Raw genomic sequence first — 15505 nt, forward strand, 5'->3', positions numbered from 1 at the left:
AGGTGTATTCAAGATCAAACTCATGCATGTCTTGGTTTGAAAAGACTGTGGGCAAAGCAGGATAACTCATTTCTACAGGATTTTTTAAATACACAATTTGATTTGACAATTGAATAGTCCTTCCGGCCTTATACACAGACCTACTTGCTATTTCCAAGCCTATACATATTTCTCACTCTTAAAAAACAGCTGCACAAGGTACTTAACCCTGTCCTGATGTGTGCTTAACTGATCAAAATAGCACCTTTTTAAAGGAGATCAGGCATTAGTTGGTTTGAGGAACAGGAATTGTGTTGCAATCAAATAATCAAATAGGTATTAACAACAATCATGGCACTGGTAAAAGTGCTAAAACCAATAATCAATACCAATAACCTTTGTAAGTGTACCGCTTTGGGATTCAGGGATCAAAATTGGACTTGAAAAAAACAAAACAATTACAAAGTAAACCTTTTATCAAAATATCTTTGGATCGAATGACTTAAGAGTCCCTTCCTTGTGAGCAAGAACTTTTTGAACCTGTGTAGCAGCTGTCTTTCCAAAGAGGTGTTTGAGATCACAGATGCTCAGTTGATCGGCTTCGGCAACTGCTTGTTTTCACCTCGCACTCGACCTCTTTGGTCTCTTCTGCTGTCCACCCACCTGCTCCCGCTCTGGATCTGGAGCACGCATCACTTCGTATACAGGTACTGTGCAATCTCACTGAATGGTCATTATTACCACAGAATGTTGATTATATAGCTGGAAGTAGCATACAGGTACCAGTTTAAACTGGATTATGTTAAACGAAATTGATGTGCTACCCACATACAGGTCAGAGAGAGAAACATTACAGAATTGTGCTATCCTTATAAACAAATCAAGACTAAGATGGGCTCAACAAAGAGGAAGAAAATCCTTCAGGCACAGAACAACCGCAGGAGTCACAATCACAATATGGGTCTACATTGACAGGGGAAATAAAATGAGTTTTCTAAACCGCTTGACAGCTAATATACTAACCAACAAATATTGTGAACGTTAATTCTCCTTCCTAAATCAGTTCAAGACAGACATGTTCCATTAGTAAGATAAGGACAACACTATAAGAGTATTATATTTTATGAAATGCATTTAAAAGAGACACGTATCAATGGTCACATTCAGTTGCAAGTATCACTCATCAAGTATCATTCAGTTGCAGTCTCTTCTGTACGTTGTGAAGACCCAACTAAATCAGCAACATTTCATCAAAGCATATAGAATCTTTTTGCATGCCAGGAGGACATTTAATAAATTTCTGGTTGACGTACGCACACGCAGAAACACAACCTTTCGATCAAATTAAATAAGAAAATCACCCCCCCCCAAAAAAAGGTCAGTCCAGCCAAGCAGCTTGTCATCTCAGTCCGTTTCCCTTTATCCCCCCATCCACACGGTGGCGCCACCTCAGTGCTGGCCCGCGTCCCTGATCCTGCATGCCACCGCCGTGATGAGCGCCGCTCCCTTCCCGCTGCCGTCCTCCGACTGGAGGAAGGTCACCTCGCACTGTGGCGCCAGATCCAACACTGTGTCGTGCATGATACTGGAGAAACTGTGGAGAGAGGGGCGAGAGACAAAGGAGACAAGACACGTGAACCAGGACGATCCTCCCCCCCCCAAAAAAAGCAGCGAAAGAAATGTGACGACAACGTTTTAAACTGCCACCCCCGAAACTTCGCTGTCACTCACTGTGGGTGCAGCTTGTACAGGGTGCCGTCCACTCCCACAGTGACGCGAAGATGCTCCAGGTTGCGGTTGAGCCGGATCTTGTCGACCACGGCGGCCATGCCGGCGCCACACAGCTGGGCGGCGCGGCGGGCCACCACGCTGCATACCTCCTTCACCAGGATGCTGTCCTCACAGGTGGAGCTGGTCAGGCCCAGGTGCTGCAGGATGGAGCGCACCTGCCTCAGGGCCAGGCGGTCACTGGAGGGGGGGGGGAAGGGTGACAAAGGAAGCGTGTGGAGGGTTAGCGCACTTGCTACCGGTACATACACTGGAATACAAGAATTACAAAGCCTGTGCAATGTGATCGATGGCACGTGCTTTCAGATCCGCCTAGGGTGAGTACACACACACACACACACACACACACACACAGGAATTACACACTGATATCTGAAGTTCTCTCTGTGATGACAAAAGATAAGGATTTTTTTTCAGATTCCTTTTAAATCTTTAAATGCTACTCAAAGAAGCACTTTTCGAATATAATTGTGTATTTGTTTAATATGTCTGATCCAGACATCCCTGTAGCTGGAACCACCAGCAATAAAAGGAGATCAATGTTTCTGTAAAGGAGGAACTGTGGGGTGGAACTGTTTTGTCAAACAGAGATTAACAGGGGCTCTCTCTCTCTCCCCCCTCCTCTCCCCCCTCCTCTCTCTCGACGCCTTTCTTTGCTTTTAATAAAAAACCTACTGGCTTTCCACAGCGATAATCCCACTCACACACACAGACTGCAGGAATCCAAACACGCTACCTTTCGATCTGGGAGAGAAACTTGGTCTCAAATATGCCTCTGGTCTTGAGGCGTTCAGACAGCTTGCCTCTGAAGAGCAAGCCCTTGGAGGTGAAGTCCAGCAGAACGTTCCTCACCACCTCCCCAAGGTACATACCACTGATCATCTTCTCATACCTGAGAGTAGGAAAGACAGATTATTGGAAAAACAATCTAGCCAACGATCGCAATGTAGCAGAACATTTCATCCTCTCTAAAGCCCAGGGTAAGCTCGCTGGCCTCAAATAGGAAGTCATAGACACGGACAAGCCAGGGTGTATTTGCAGTTTACTCCAATTGGTACATAGAGTTAAGCTCCTCGTGACAACTTCCTACTTCCAACTTTCTAAGCAATAAATAGTAAATACATCACAATCCTCAATGAGCTATTATTGTTTACAACATATATATCTTTATAAATATGAATAGAGAACTGAACAACAATGAGGAATCTGAACTAGTACGCACCTCTGTTTGCCCGGATTAGTTGACCGGTCGTCCACCAGTCTGTCAAACTCGGTGCAAAACTCGTCTAGCTCCCCGCGCTCCCCGAACGCGCCCCACTCCATGTTGACGCACATGCGGCCCTCGTCGCCCTCCACCAGCTCCACGTTCTCCATCTCCTCCATGTAGCAGGCGTTTGTGCCGGTGCCTGAGGACGGCAAGGAGACAGAGGGGACGTCAGAGACAGAGAGAGACAGAGAGAGAGAGAAACACACACACAGATAGAGACACTGAGGTAGAGAGAAGGAGATGGACAAAGCTAGAGCTGGAGATGGAGAGCCAGAGCCACAGACAGAGAGAGACTCACCTACGATGAGGCCCACCTCACAGAGGCGGTCCTCGTAGCCGCAGGTCATCATGGTTCCCACGGTGTCGTTCACCACGGCGACCACGTCCAGGTCAAACTCCTGTCCAACCACGGGGAGCGGAAATATGTCAACATTGATCATTCACACACAAACAAGTATGCCTTGCGAGACAAATTACAGAAATTGTTTGGAAATCAATAGCACCCCTTTTGAGAAAAGAATCACACCCTTTCTTACGGTCGATTGATTGCCTAAGAGGCACTAAAAAGGAACTGACAACATAACTTGAATAAGACAGCGGGAACTCAAAACTTCTTCACTGTTTTGAACAACAGATGATTCTGCTAGCGGAATTGTGCGATTCTAAGCATGCCAAGTATAAGGATAAGACAACTGATCATGTACACATTAAAAAGAAAACTAATGATAATTTATGTTGGCTCAACTGATCAAAACATACATTTAAATTTCTATAAAGTGTATGGTATACACTGTATATATTGACACTGTATATATACATAGGAATATACTGTATACATATGGGCATATGTGTATAGACAGTATTTATACACATTTAGTGGAGAGAGATTGACCCCTGACCTCTCTACGGCGGATGGCATCCTTCAGCAGAGCCACCACATCCTCCCCCTCACAGCCCGAGGCTTTGAAACCCTTGGTCCACTTCAGCAGGATACCCTGGGAGTGGAATACAGGAGAGGCAGAGTAGAGTAGAAGAGAGGCAGAGTGGGATACAGAAGAGGCAGAGTAGAATACAGGAGAGGAAGAGTAGATGCAGAGTAAAGGAGAGGCAGAGTAGGGGGGGTTCAAAAAGATTTTGGGAAAAATAAGATGTTCCGTTGATGATTCAATCCATTGACAGGCCTGATTTGTGCTTTTCTTTAAGCAGTGAAAGGAAAGTCGGCCATATTTGCGTTCACAGCCTCTTACCTGGTCTAGTTTGTTTTGATGACAGGGGAAGGAGAATGTAAAGCCCAGAGGGAGGGATGCTCCTTTCATGCCCATGTACTCCAAGAAATCAGCGATGCACTGCACAATGTGGTCAAACAGCTGCAACACAAAAGAAAGCCCCAATTGCAACAGAAGCCAGACAACCCCAGCTCCACCCACCACTAGCTCCATTGATACGTGTGTCCAGGAGAGGAAGCTGAAGATGGGAAAACGACACCTAGAATAAGTAGCCCTTTCCCTTTCACATAACTAACAAACCAAAGAGAGAAGAAAGAGCACAATTAGGTGTGTGTCCCCCCCCCCCTCAAATTCCTCTCCTGCCCGGCAGTCTCTATCCCACCCCACCTAATTTCCTCCTCCATCTCTCTACCCTCCCTCCCCCTCTCTACCTCCTCTCCGGTCCCCTGCATGGTGTCCTGGGGGATGGCGTAGATCTTGTTGTGCATCTCCACACTGCGTCTCTTGCCCCCCCGCACGCGCACCAGCAGCACCCGGAAGTTAGTCCCGCCCAGATCCAGAGCCAGGTAGTCTCCACGCTCTGATGAAGGCACACAACATTTCATTCAGGCGTGTTCCCACACGTACTCACACACTTTGTCACCCCCCCCCCCCCATCCACACACACACACGTCTCTAGCAAACTAATCATCCCCCTCAAAGCCACACAAGCACCTTGTCACAAATCCCCCCCCCCAAGCCCACAGAACAAATCAATTGCACATTTCTGACATCTATAACCACAAAAATATGGTATCCATCCCAGTATCCATCCCTATATCCCTCCATCCATCTAATATCCTTCCATCCCTCCCTACAACATTTAAGAACCGTCTTCTTCTGGCGAGCGTCTTGACCTCTGACCTGTGCCATCGGGGGTGGACGTGACGTAGGTGGGCAGCATTTTGACGGTGGCGTCCTGATGCGACTTCCTGTCCAGGCCTCGGGTCATTTCCTCCCCCATCCTCCTCTTCACCTCCAGCAGCTGCTCGCGGCCGAGCCGCAGCGAGTCCAGGATGTGCTGCCTCTCCGTCTGCTGCGCCGCCAAGCGGTACGCCACCGCCGTCACCATGGCGGCGCCCTTCCCGCTGCCGTCCTCCGAGCGCAGGAAGCGCACGTCGCAGTCCGGCACCAGCCGACGCACCAGCTTGTGGAGCCTCCGGGCGAACCTTGAAACCCAGAGGTGTCGAGGGAGGGGGTCAGGGGTGTCTGACGCCTGGAAACCAAACAGCTGCTCCCTTTGCTGCCGCCGTGTCAAAAGGCCAGACTGTGTGTGTGTGTGTGTGTGTGTGCGGTTGTGTGTGTGCGCTCTGCACGCCCTCCACAGCGGCACTCACTGCGGGTGGCTTTTGTACACGGAGCCGTCGACGCCGATGGTGGTTCTCAGCCTCTCGGCCGCCTTGTTATCTCGGATCTGCCTCAGCACGGCGGCCAGCGTGGCGGCACACAGGTGGGCGGCGCGGGTCGACACGATCTGACACACCCTCTGGGCGGCCACGCAGTCCTCGGCAGACGGAGCCAGGCCCAGCTCCAGGAGCACCTGCTCTGCACTCACCAGACCGTCCTTGTCCCTGCGTGGCCCGTCACACACACACCACACACACACACGTTCCACACAAACGGACCCAGCACACACACACGCACATACATGCGCACGCATGCCAGGACACACACACACAGAGACCGGCTCAGTATGGGTTATCTTTGAAGCATGTGTTCTTGAAAAGCAATTACTAAACCATATCACTCGTTGCTAGTGGCATTTGGAGTGGCTCGTCATGGCTTAGTGTGGTGCTTGTAAAACTAATAGGTTTGTTCTTATCCGAGGTCACATTGTAAATAGAAATACCATTCACACTGGAATAAACGATTATGGTATGGCACATACTTTACACTTGATTTGACACTTGCTGAGTAATTACAAAAATATTTAAAAGAAAAGGTGATCCTGCAGAAATAAACAGTCAGGCAACCCTCAAGGTTTTACTCCCTCAGTACACGCACACACACACACACACACACACACGACTGACTTGTCGTTCTCTATGGCAGAGACGAAGCTGGTTTTGAAGTGCCCCGTGGTGAGCAGGGAGGGGGTGGTGTGTCCCTGGAACAGGAGCTGTTCCTTGGCCATCTTCACCAGGATCAGTCTGACCAGCTCCCCCATGTACATGCCACTGATCATCTTTTCAAACCTGGGGGTGGGATGGGGGGGTACACACAAATAAGCACTCAAACAAACACGCATGCTACAGGAACACCCCTGCTACATGAACCGTCCTACCCATTTCACCCATTAGTCGAAACCACAGATTGTACATGGATGGAACATCTGGTTAATAATAGGGAGTCCGATGGCTGAGCGGTTAGGGAGTCGGGCTATTAATCAGAAGGTTGTTGGTTCGATTCCCGGCCGTGCCAAAAATGACGTTGTGTCCTTGGGAAAGGCACTTCACCCTACTTGCCTCGGGGAGAATGTCCCTGTACTTACTGTAAGTCGCTCTGGATAAGAGCGTCTGCTAAATGACTAAATGAAATGAAATAAAGAAGCTCACTCTGACTGAAGTGTATTGTATTAACCGGATGTTCCATCTGAGGACACACACACACACACAGAAACTGCTTCAAATATGGAGGCTGCATCTTCCTTACCCCCCTTCAGAAAAACAACAACCCAGTGACAATTAGAGAACTCGCACACACGCACTCGAAAACGGTTAAGGAAGCTGCCACTCACAGCTGCTTCCCCGGGTTGAGGGAGCCGGCGTCGATCTCGCGGTCAAAGTCGGTGCGCAGGTCGTCGAGGGAGCCGTCGTCCCCGAACGCGCCCCATTCCATGTTGACGCACATGCGGCCCTCGTCGCCCTCCACCAGCTCCAGGTGCCTCATCTCCTCCATGTAGCAGGCGTTGGTGCCGGTGCCTGAGGGGAAAGACAAGGCAGGGAAGCTGGAGTCTAGCTCAGGCAGCTAACATATGAAGTTATACTAATCCCTGTGTTCCCTTAAGGGCTCTTGATGCATGATGGAGCCGGCATATCTAATCTGGGTCTGGAATGGGAGGGCGACCTTGTATTGTACAGAAATCTATTGGAGTCGACACTCTAATAGACAAGGGGCCATGTCTTAATCAGCTTGACTCCAATTTGAAGGCCAACGTTATTGATACTTTCCAGTTTCCTTAAAGGAATATCTTCGAAACTGTGATGTAGCTGTTTGTTGCTCTAGGCCAGTGGTTCTCAACCTGGGGGCCGCTCTCCGTACGTCGCTAACTCAGTTAGCTGGATTTGATTGTTGATGATTTGTCATTATCTTGGATTGTTCGGTTCTTCGAAGCTCATCCTGGACTTGCAGTCATAGCAACAGGTCCGTAAACTTAAACCTGCTCGGGAGCAGGTTTATTTTATGTAAACACAATTAGATTGAGGCTTTACAAGCAGAGGTGATACAGAAAGTCCATCACAGACATGTCTTGTCCGTTTTTACTACAGGAACCTGTTGCAGAAGGTGCAAGAATAATTTGCAGAATTTCACATGAAACCGAACAGCTATACTAATTATAAACAACATGGGTGTTCGAAAAACCGAATTAGCCAGATCATGATTAGCAAGATGAAGTCGTCTTGGATGTGTCATTTAATCTCGGATGTAATAAGCGACGTACGGAGAACGGGCCCCAGGTGCCACTGTCCTGCATGTTTGAGATATTTCCCTGTTCCAACACACCTGATTCAAATGAATGGTCGTTAGCAGGCTTCTGCATAACTAGATAACGACCCATTCATTTGAATCAGGTGTGTTGGAGAAGGGAAACATCTAAAACATACAGGACAGGGGGTACCTGAGGATCAGGGTTGAGAACCACTGCTCTAGGCTAACTGACACACATACACACCTTCTACTCACCTACGATGAGACCTATTTCGCAGTGATGGTCGTCATAGCCACAGGTCATCATGGTGCCGACAGTGTCATTAATCACAGCTACAATATCTATATCAAAGTCCTGGGGAAGAGATAGAACATAACATTGGAATAGGATGATGGACAGACAAGAGAGAATAGCACACAGAGAAGCACCCTTCAGCCACAGTCTTTGAACACTATATATACTGTTTTGTATACAGTTTTGCTTGTGATTCATGTTTGGGTTGATCTGCCGTGGGGGGGTTATTGCTACTGAATGGACTGCTTAGCTCAATTCTCTAGTGCTTCAGAGTTGCTTCTGTTTTGGCAATGTTGCATAGATGATTAGATTTCCCTGAATGTTTGTGGATGAGCCTGCAGCTAACACACACACACATTTACATTTAGTCATTTTACATTTAGTCATTTAGCAGACGCTCTTATCCAGAGCGACTTACAGTAAGTACAGGGACATTCCCCCAAGGCAAGTAGGGTGAAGTGCCTTGCCCAAGGACACAACGTCAGTTTGCATGACCGGGAATCGAACTGGCAACCTTCGGATTACTGGCCCGATTCCCTAACCGCTCAGCCACCTGACTCCTGACACACACTATTACACATTTGTTTTACTTTGTTTTGAGTAAGTCATATTTTTAATTGAGTGTTCATTTGGCCCCAGTTCAGCTCCCAGCTCCTAGCCCCCAGCTCCTAGCCCCCAGCTCCTAGCCCCCAGCTCCTAACCCCCAGCTCCTAACCCCCAACTCTTAACCCCCAACTCCTAGCCCCCAGCTCCTACCTCCTAGCCCCCAGCTCCTACCTCCTAGCCCCCAGCTCCTACCTCCTAGCCCCCAGCTCCTAGCCGCCAGCTCCTAGCCCCCAGCTCCAAGCTCCTAGCCCCCAGCTCCTAACCCCCAACTCATAGCCCCCAGCTCCTAACCACCACCTCCCAGCTCCTAACCCCCAACTCTTAACCCCCAACTCCTAGCCCCCAGCTCCTACCTCCTAGCCCCCAGCTCCTACCTCCTAGCCCCCAGCTCCTAGCTCCTAACCCCCAGCTCCTAGCCCCCAACTCCTAGCCCCCAGCTCCTAACCACCACCTCCCAGCTCCTAACACCCAACTCCTAGCCCCCAACTCCTAGCCCCCAGCTCCCAGCCCCCAGCTCCTAGCCCCCAGCTCCTAACCCCCAACTCCCATCTCCTAGCCCCCATCTCCTAGCCCCCAGCTCCCAGCCCCCAGCTCCCAGCCCCCAGCTCCCAGCCCCCAGCTCCCAGCCCCCAGCTCCCAGCCCCTAGCCCCCAGCTCCTAGCCCCCAGCTCCTAGCCCCCAGCTCCTAGCCCCCAGCTCCTAGCCCCCAGACCCCAACTCCTAACCCCCAGCCCCTGTACCGCAGCGCCAGGCATGTGTCCTCACCCCTCGCCTTGCGATGGCTTTCCTTAGCAGGCTGACCACGTCCTGCCCCTCCACGCCACTGGACCTGAACCCCTTAGTCCACGACACCAGGATACTCTGTACCAATACAAACACACAGTTAACTAAACATTTACATTTACATTTACATTTAGTCATTTAGCAGACGCTCTTATCCAGAGCGACTTACAGTAAGTACAGGGACATTCCCCCGAGGCAAGCAGGGTGAAGTGCCTTGCCCAAGGACACAACGTCATTTGACACGGCCGGGAATCGAACCGGCGACTTTCTGATTACTAGTCCGATTCCCTAACCGCTCAGCCACCCGACTCCCTCAAACATCAAATGCATGTTTCATTCATGTCAATGAATCTTTTTTTTTTTTTTGCAGTTTGTCTTGATTTCTGTTTCCAAATCAAAACCCCGTCTTTGGTCCTGAGAGAAGACTTAGCATTTATACTCTCACTTAAGAATAACCAAGCTGCATTACCCCAGCTTGAACAATTTTGAAACCCACGTCTGTTGAAGCCCCCCTCCCTCACCTCGTCCAGCTTGTTCTGCTGGCAGGGGAAGGAGAATGTGAAGCCAAGAGGAAATTTCTTGTCTTTTATGCCCAACTTATCCAGGAAGTTGGCAAGACACTCCGCAATGTGGTCGAAGAGCTAAAGTAACAAACAAATGAAAACATAAGTAGATAATTGATAAGAAATTGTACTTGGAAAAGGAGGTTTATGTATACAACGACTCGTGTGTGTGTGTGTGGCGCAGTGTTGGGCAGTAACAGGTGTGTGTGTTGCGCAGTGTTGGACAGTAACGGGTGTGTCGTGTGTGTGTGTGTGTGTGTGTGTGTGTGGCGCAGTGTTGGGTAGTAACAGGTGTGTGTGGTGCAGTGTTGGGTAGTACAGGTGTGTGTTGTGTGTGTGTGTGTGTGTGTGTGTGAGGAGCTCTCACCTCTGTCCCGCTGCCCCTCATCAGGTCCTCAGGGATGACGTAGATCTGGTTCTCCATCTGCACCTTCTGCTTGCCATTGTCTGAGACCTTCACCAGCAGGACACGGAAGTTGGTCCCACCAAGGTCAAGGGCCAAAAAGTCTCCCTTTTCTGGTGACACACACACACACTTATGTAAAGGCTAGAAAGAAGTACTTGAGTGTATGTTATTACCAGGTAGCCTAGTTATTGTACATTTTAATTTGATCTCAATGACTGACCGGGTATATAATAGATAACAGGAATATAGAGTCTAACAGTGGCTTTAAAACCATCCAAAGGACTTTGACCAGTATATGACGAGATGAAATAGAACCCAACACAGCCAGCATTCCCTTACCTGCACAATAAAAAAAATTAACTCTAAACAAAATCATACGATTTTAAACGTCAGCCCAGTGTAGGCTAAATCATCAAAGCATCTGACCTTAGCTCAGGTCCGAATATCATGAAGAAACCAAAAGAAAATGTTAAGTGTTATATTGTGAGAGCTTTATATCGTGGGTGTAACAAAATACTGTTTATAAAACACGGGAACCGCAAGTAAGTAAGCTACCTTCAAATACTTTAAACCTCACAGAACTCCTTGTTACACAAGGCATTCCTACTCTTTGAATATTTCGCTTCAGAAACTTAGCTTGAAGAAAGAAAGACAGACAGGAAAACGGGAACCTGGAAAGAGAGCCAGAAACTAATAGGAAAAGTTTCTCTCCGTAAGGAAGCTTTCTTATCTGCCAGTTTGAGGTCTAACTCACAAACAATGACCTCAGTCAACAAGCTGGGTAAACAGAAGATTTTTAACTCACCAAACATCACAGGTCATTCTGGGACAGGAGGACCAATACTCTTTCTAATGACTTCCTAACCCCTTCCCCCCCTTCCCCCTTCCCCCTCCCCCCCCCCCGGAGACTGTGAGGTTGAAAGACGGAGGACTTACAGAATCCCCTCGTGTGAAATATCTCTGCAGCTGTTCGGGCCGTTGCTCACCTGTTCCATCGGGAGTAGAGCGAACAAACGTCGGCAGCATCTTAACAGCTGCCGTAGGGTTGGTGTCACGACCAAGGCCCTTGTCCATTTCCCGACGGAATCTCACCGACACATCCATCAGGCTCTCCTCGGACAGACGCAGATGGTATAGGTACTTGTCCACCTGGATGGAAGGAGGGAGACAGAGTTTAACGGAGATAAACATGCGTAAGAAGACTTATTTGTTAAATAAATAAAGCCAACAAATCTTTCAACAGAACACAATTTATCTAAACTGGTTAAGCTACTGTTAAATTATGGCAATACATTTGAGTGCTACATGATTTACTGGAGAATTCAAATGGAAAAGTTAGAAATAATCAGATTAATAAATGTCCCCTAGATCAGCTCTAAGATTTTTTTATAGATGGTCGATCATCCAATTAGCACATAAACGCTGAGTTTAGTGTGAGTGACTGAATTCATTTGCATGCGTGGGCGTAAACTATGAACAAGTCCATCTGTTTCTAAAACCTTAATTTATTACGGTATAACTTCATGTAGTATAGTTCATCATTATTTTCTAGTGGCTTCCACATATTACATGTCCAGTTTGATCAGATTATCAAACCAAATCAACAATTTCTTCAATACTTAAGTAACTTTATTGCCTTTGTAAAATGGCTGACATTTGCACAGGTACCTTGTGATGCTGTGAAAATGGATGGATACCAAAAATGTGTTCAGAATACCTGCAGTCAGATTATAAAAGAGGATGTTTGACAACTACAATTATTATTATTTGAGTATCTTGAAATTTGTGGACACCAAAAATGACATGATTTATTTTATACACCACACTAATTTAGTTTCCTGAATACCTTGACAACAGACCTTTAAAGTATAAACACCTAAAAGATAAATGCCAGCTTTGCTTCAGTTTGAGTGGCCAAAATCAATTTGTCTGACAGCAGACTGGCAGCATTTCTAAACATGTCGAATATTATCATCAAAGCTCTTTGTTCAGTCAAGTTCCCTCTAGTAAAACAAGAGTGCTGCTTCCTGGTTTGAGCTAGCCCCGCCCGCTTGGCTTTGAAGCATGTACGCAACAGGAACTGGAGGCCCGACAGCACACGCCTCACACTCCAGGAACCTCTGACTTGCCAAACTAGCTCTTCCGCAAAAGGCATGTGACAGGAGGGTTCAGAGCATTAGGAAACACATGAGACTACAGGCCTGAGCCTTTTGGTCACACCAAAATAGTTTACAACTCTACCCAGAGCCCCAAGCTGTAAATTATCCTTCTACACACTGGGAAAAAAACACTGTCCATTTGAAAATTATTTGCGAGGAATAAATTAACAGATGAGGAGTGGAAAGGGGGTAGATTACACCTCCTGTTGAGAGTCTTAACAGAGACATCTTGTTCTTAACAGAAACCTGACTGGAGTAATATGAGCTAGAAGACCTTGGCTGCTGTAGAGGTTTTCCAGTCTCAATATGTGTGGTCTGGTACCAATAATAAACACACTATCACCTTGATACCACCGCTAAACATAATGGGAGCTTGCATAAGGACAACAGGTCAGGAAAATGAACTGGTCGGTCACCTTGGCCTCAGGGTCCTCCACACTACCTCGCCACAAGACATACAATTAATCAGACAAAAGACAATGCTTGCTACAGGGAAAATACTGACTGCACAGCCATAAAACCTGACACTGGAGATAGAATGTGAGGGGGGGGGGTTAGAAGGGAGGGTACTGAAGGACTGTTGAAACAGTCAAATCAACAATAGCCTCTTGTGTCATTCACGATTTTCATTGTCATGAAGAAGCAGGTCACAAATAAAGAAGAGCATTCTGTAGCTCTGCCTGTATCCTATCTTGTTGCAAAGTGAAACAGTTTAGGAATAACGTTACTTCTTCATCAAATGAATTAATACATATCTGGCCTTGTCTATGCCATCCAAGATGACTCTAATATCAACTAGCCTTCACAATATAACCCTATGACAACCCCAACCTTTAGACCAACAAGGCCTGCCCCAACCCCTATACACGGGGGGACTTGCATGGTAGTCCAGTAACTACTTAAAGGCCTATGTAGTATTTTATTGCAGTAATAACAGCTGGTGCTCGAGGAATGTAGTAAATTGTATTCAGCAGCTTCATAGGCTACAACAACAGCACATTTCAAAGTTGCGAACGCTTAGCTTGCTGTTCAACTGAACGTTTACCAACCAAATTCTTAAGACGCACAAAAAGGCACGTATCTTTAAATGTTGGCAAACTGTATCTGAGCCAGATATTTCAAACTGGTTATACGTAATGGGGAGACCAGCTCTTCTGGGAGGCCAACTACTAACATGATTTGCTAATTTATGAAATCCCAATATATGAAAAGACAAAGACAACGTCATATTCCACGTAGGCTACCTCGGTTGAGCATCCACTTAAAAGTGGATTTTATGATCTGATAGCAAACGCTCAGAGGCAACATTAGTTGATAAGAAATCATCTAAATCCAGTAGATCGGTAATACCAGAGCACATTCTCTGGTAATACTAAATGAGCTTTCATTTGGATGGATACAAAAATTGAAGTAGCTGGACGTGACGCAATGCCGACGTAAGACAGCCTACATCACATGTGTGAATAAACATGAATTAATCTTTGTTAAGTCCTTACTATCACCGACTGTTCACCATAAACCAGTCTGTTATAAGTTTCCGGTTAGCTTTACTTTTGTGATACCGATTAACAAAAAGTATTTCCACTCACTTTTTGCACCTGGTCATGGTGGAGTTCCGTGAAGTAGTAAGCCAACAGATGCGATGCTATCATTGTCGGTTCTTGTCTATAGCTAGCAAGCCAATTTCTTTCCAAGAGTAATTTTCCAGATATATCTTTAGCAGGCAGTCATAACCTTGCACACCCTCGTAGTCTCCTGTGAAAATCTATACGCACAAACTTTGACTTGGTTCAACTTTTAGCTCAAGTCATCAGTCTCAGTAACTTCAACCTACTTCTTGCGAAAAAGTAATTTGAGTATTCTGCGCGTCATCGAAGACATTGCTGGCGATTGGCCAGAGGGAAGGTGTGGCGTACACGAATACACTATGGTAATGATGATGCTAACAAATTCGCATCGCTTTTATCTATTTTATTACTGGACAGGTCTTTCAATATCAATGCTCTTCTATAAAACGTCCCTCAATTTTGAGAATTCATGTGACACACAAAATCACATTAGGCCTATCAATCTGAATGTTTAGTTGTATGTAGGTCTGTATGTGTGTTGTGTGTTATTCTTTTTTCACAGCCATACGTTCAGTTTTAAATCATGAAATGGATGTGGCACAGGGGCAAGGCGTTTGGCATCACCTTGACGTGAAGGCACAGGTGACAAGCACGTATTGCTTTATATTCAATTCCTATTGCTATTTATAATGTCACTGACATAACAACATGGGAAGGCAAGGTGGTGCATAGACGCAGATCAGAACCCCATTCTTGTTCACTGGCACAGCACGGCCGTCGCCTCATCCACACACAGTACCGCAAACCCCGTCCACCGTCCCAGCGGGGTAGAAAATATCCCACATTCGTTTGATCCTAAAGTGTACTCCGTATCAATTTCCATGTGTTCCATGAAATATTTGAAAGAAGAAAAATGTCGCCCACGGAAAATAACCCATCTGAGCCCAAGGTTAATAGGCGGCTGTAATTATACCTCTATTAGCACTCAGGGTGCAAAGACCCATTGGACAGCTACACAGAATATTTGCCCTGCAATTTCGTACATTTACAGTTCTCTTTATTCCAATTCATTTGCATTCCTCTAAAATATTGATTAAAGCAGTTTTAAAGCATCTGCAGAATATGTGAATTCAGTGGATGCAGACTTGTCTTGACAAGCCACGTGTCCTTACATGGGT

The 15505-nt window shown here is 46.8% G+C and overlaps 1 protein-coding gene across 3 annotated transcripts; it reads right to left on the reverse strand.

Moving 5' to 3' along the window:
• Positions 1 to 432: 432 nt before the first annotated feature.
• On the reverse strand, positions 433 to 14593 carry hk2 (hexokinase 2). 3 transcript variants are annotated; one of them, XM_067227602.1, is made up of 18 exons: positions 14349 to 14593; positions 11587 to 11749; positions 10562 to 10710; positions 10153 to 10272; positions 9614 to 9709; positions 8203 to 8302; positions 7037 to 7220; positions 6333 to 6494; positions 5637 to 5870; positions 5164 to 5468; positions 4692 to 4840; positions 4282 to 4401; positions 3934 to 4029; positions 3333 to 3432; positions 2990 to 3173; positions 2504 to 2659; positions 1711 to 1947; positions 433 to 1573 (listed from the first exon to the last, which is right to left on the reverse strand). In XM_067227602.1, exons 1-18 carry the CDS (start codon positions 14409 to 14411, stop codon positions 1429 to 1431), a joined length of 2763 nt encoding a protein of 920 aa, XP_067083703.1. In that variant the 5' UTR covers positions 14412 to 14593; the 3' UTR covers positions 433 to 1428. The 3 variants fall into 3 exon arrangements, with proteins under 3 accessions (XP_067083703.1, XP_067083704.1, XP_067083705.1); XM_067227603.1 differs by lacking the exons at positions 9614 to 9709; positions 10153 to 10272; positions 10562 to 10710; positions 11587 to 11749; positions 14349 to 14593 and having other exon boundaries at positions 8192 to 8300; XM_067227604.1 differs by lacking the exons at positions 8203 to 8302; positions 9614 to 9709; positions 10153 to 10272; ... (1 more) ...; positions 11587 to 11749; positions 14349 to 14593 and having other exon boundaries at positions 7007 to 7093.
• Positions 14594 to 15505: the final 912 nt, after the last annotated feature.

This window comes from Osmerus mordax, chromosome 24 (assembly GCF_038355195.1).
Source record: "Osmerus mordax isolate fOsmMor3 chromosome 24, fOsmMor3.pri, whole genome shotgun sequence".
Lineage (NCBI taxonomy): Eukaryota > Metazoa > Chordata > Actinopteri > Osmeriformes > Osmeridae > Osmerus > Osmerus mordax.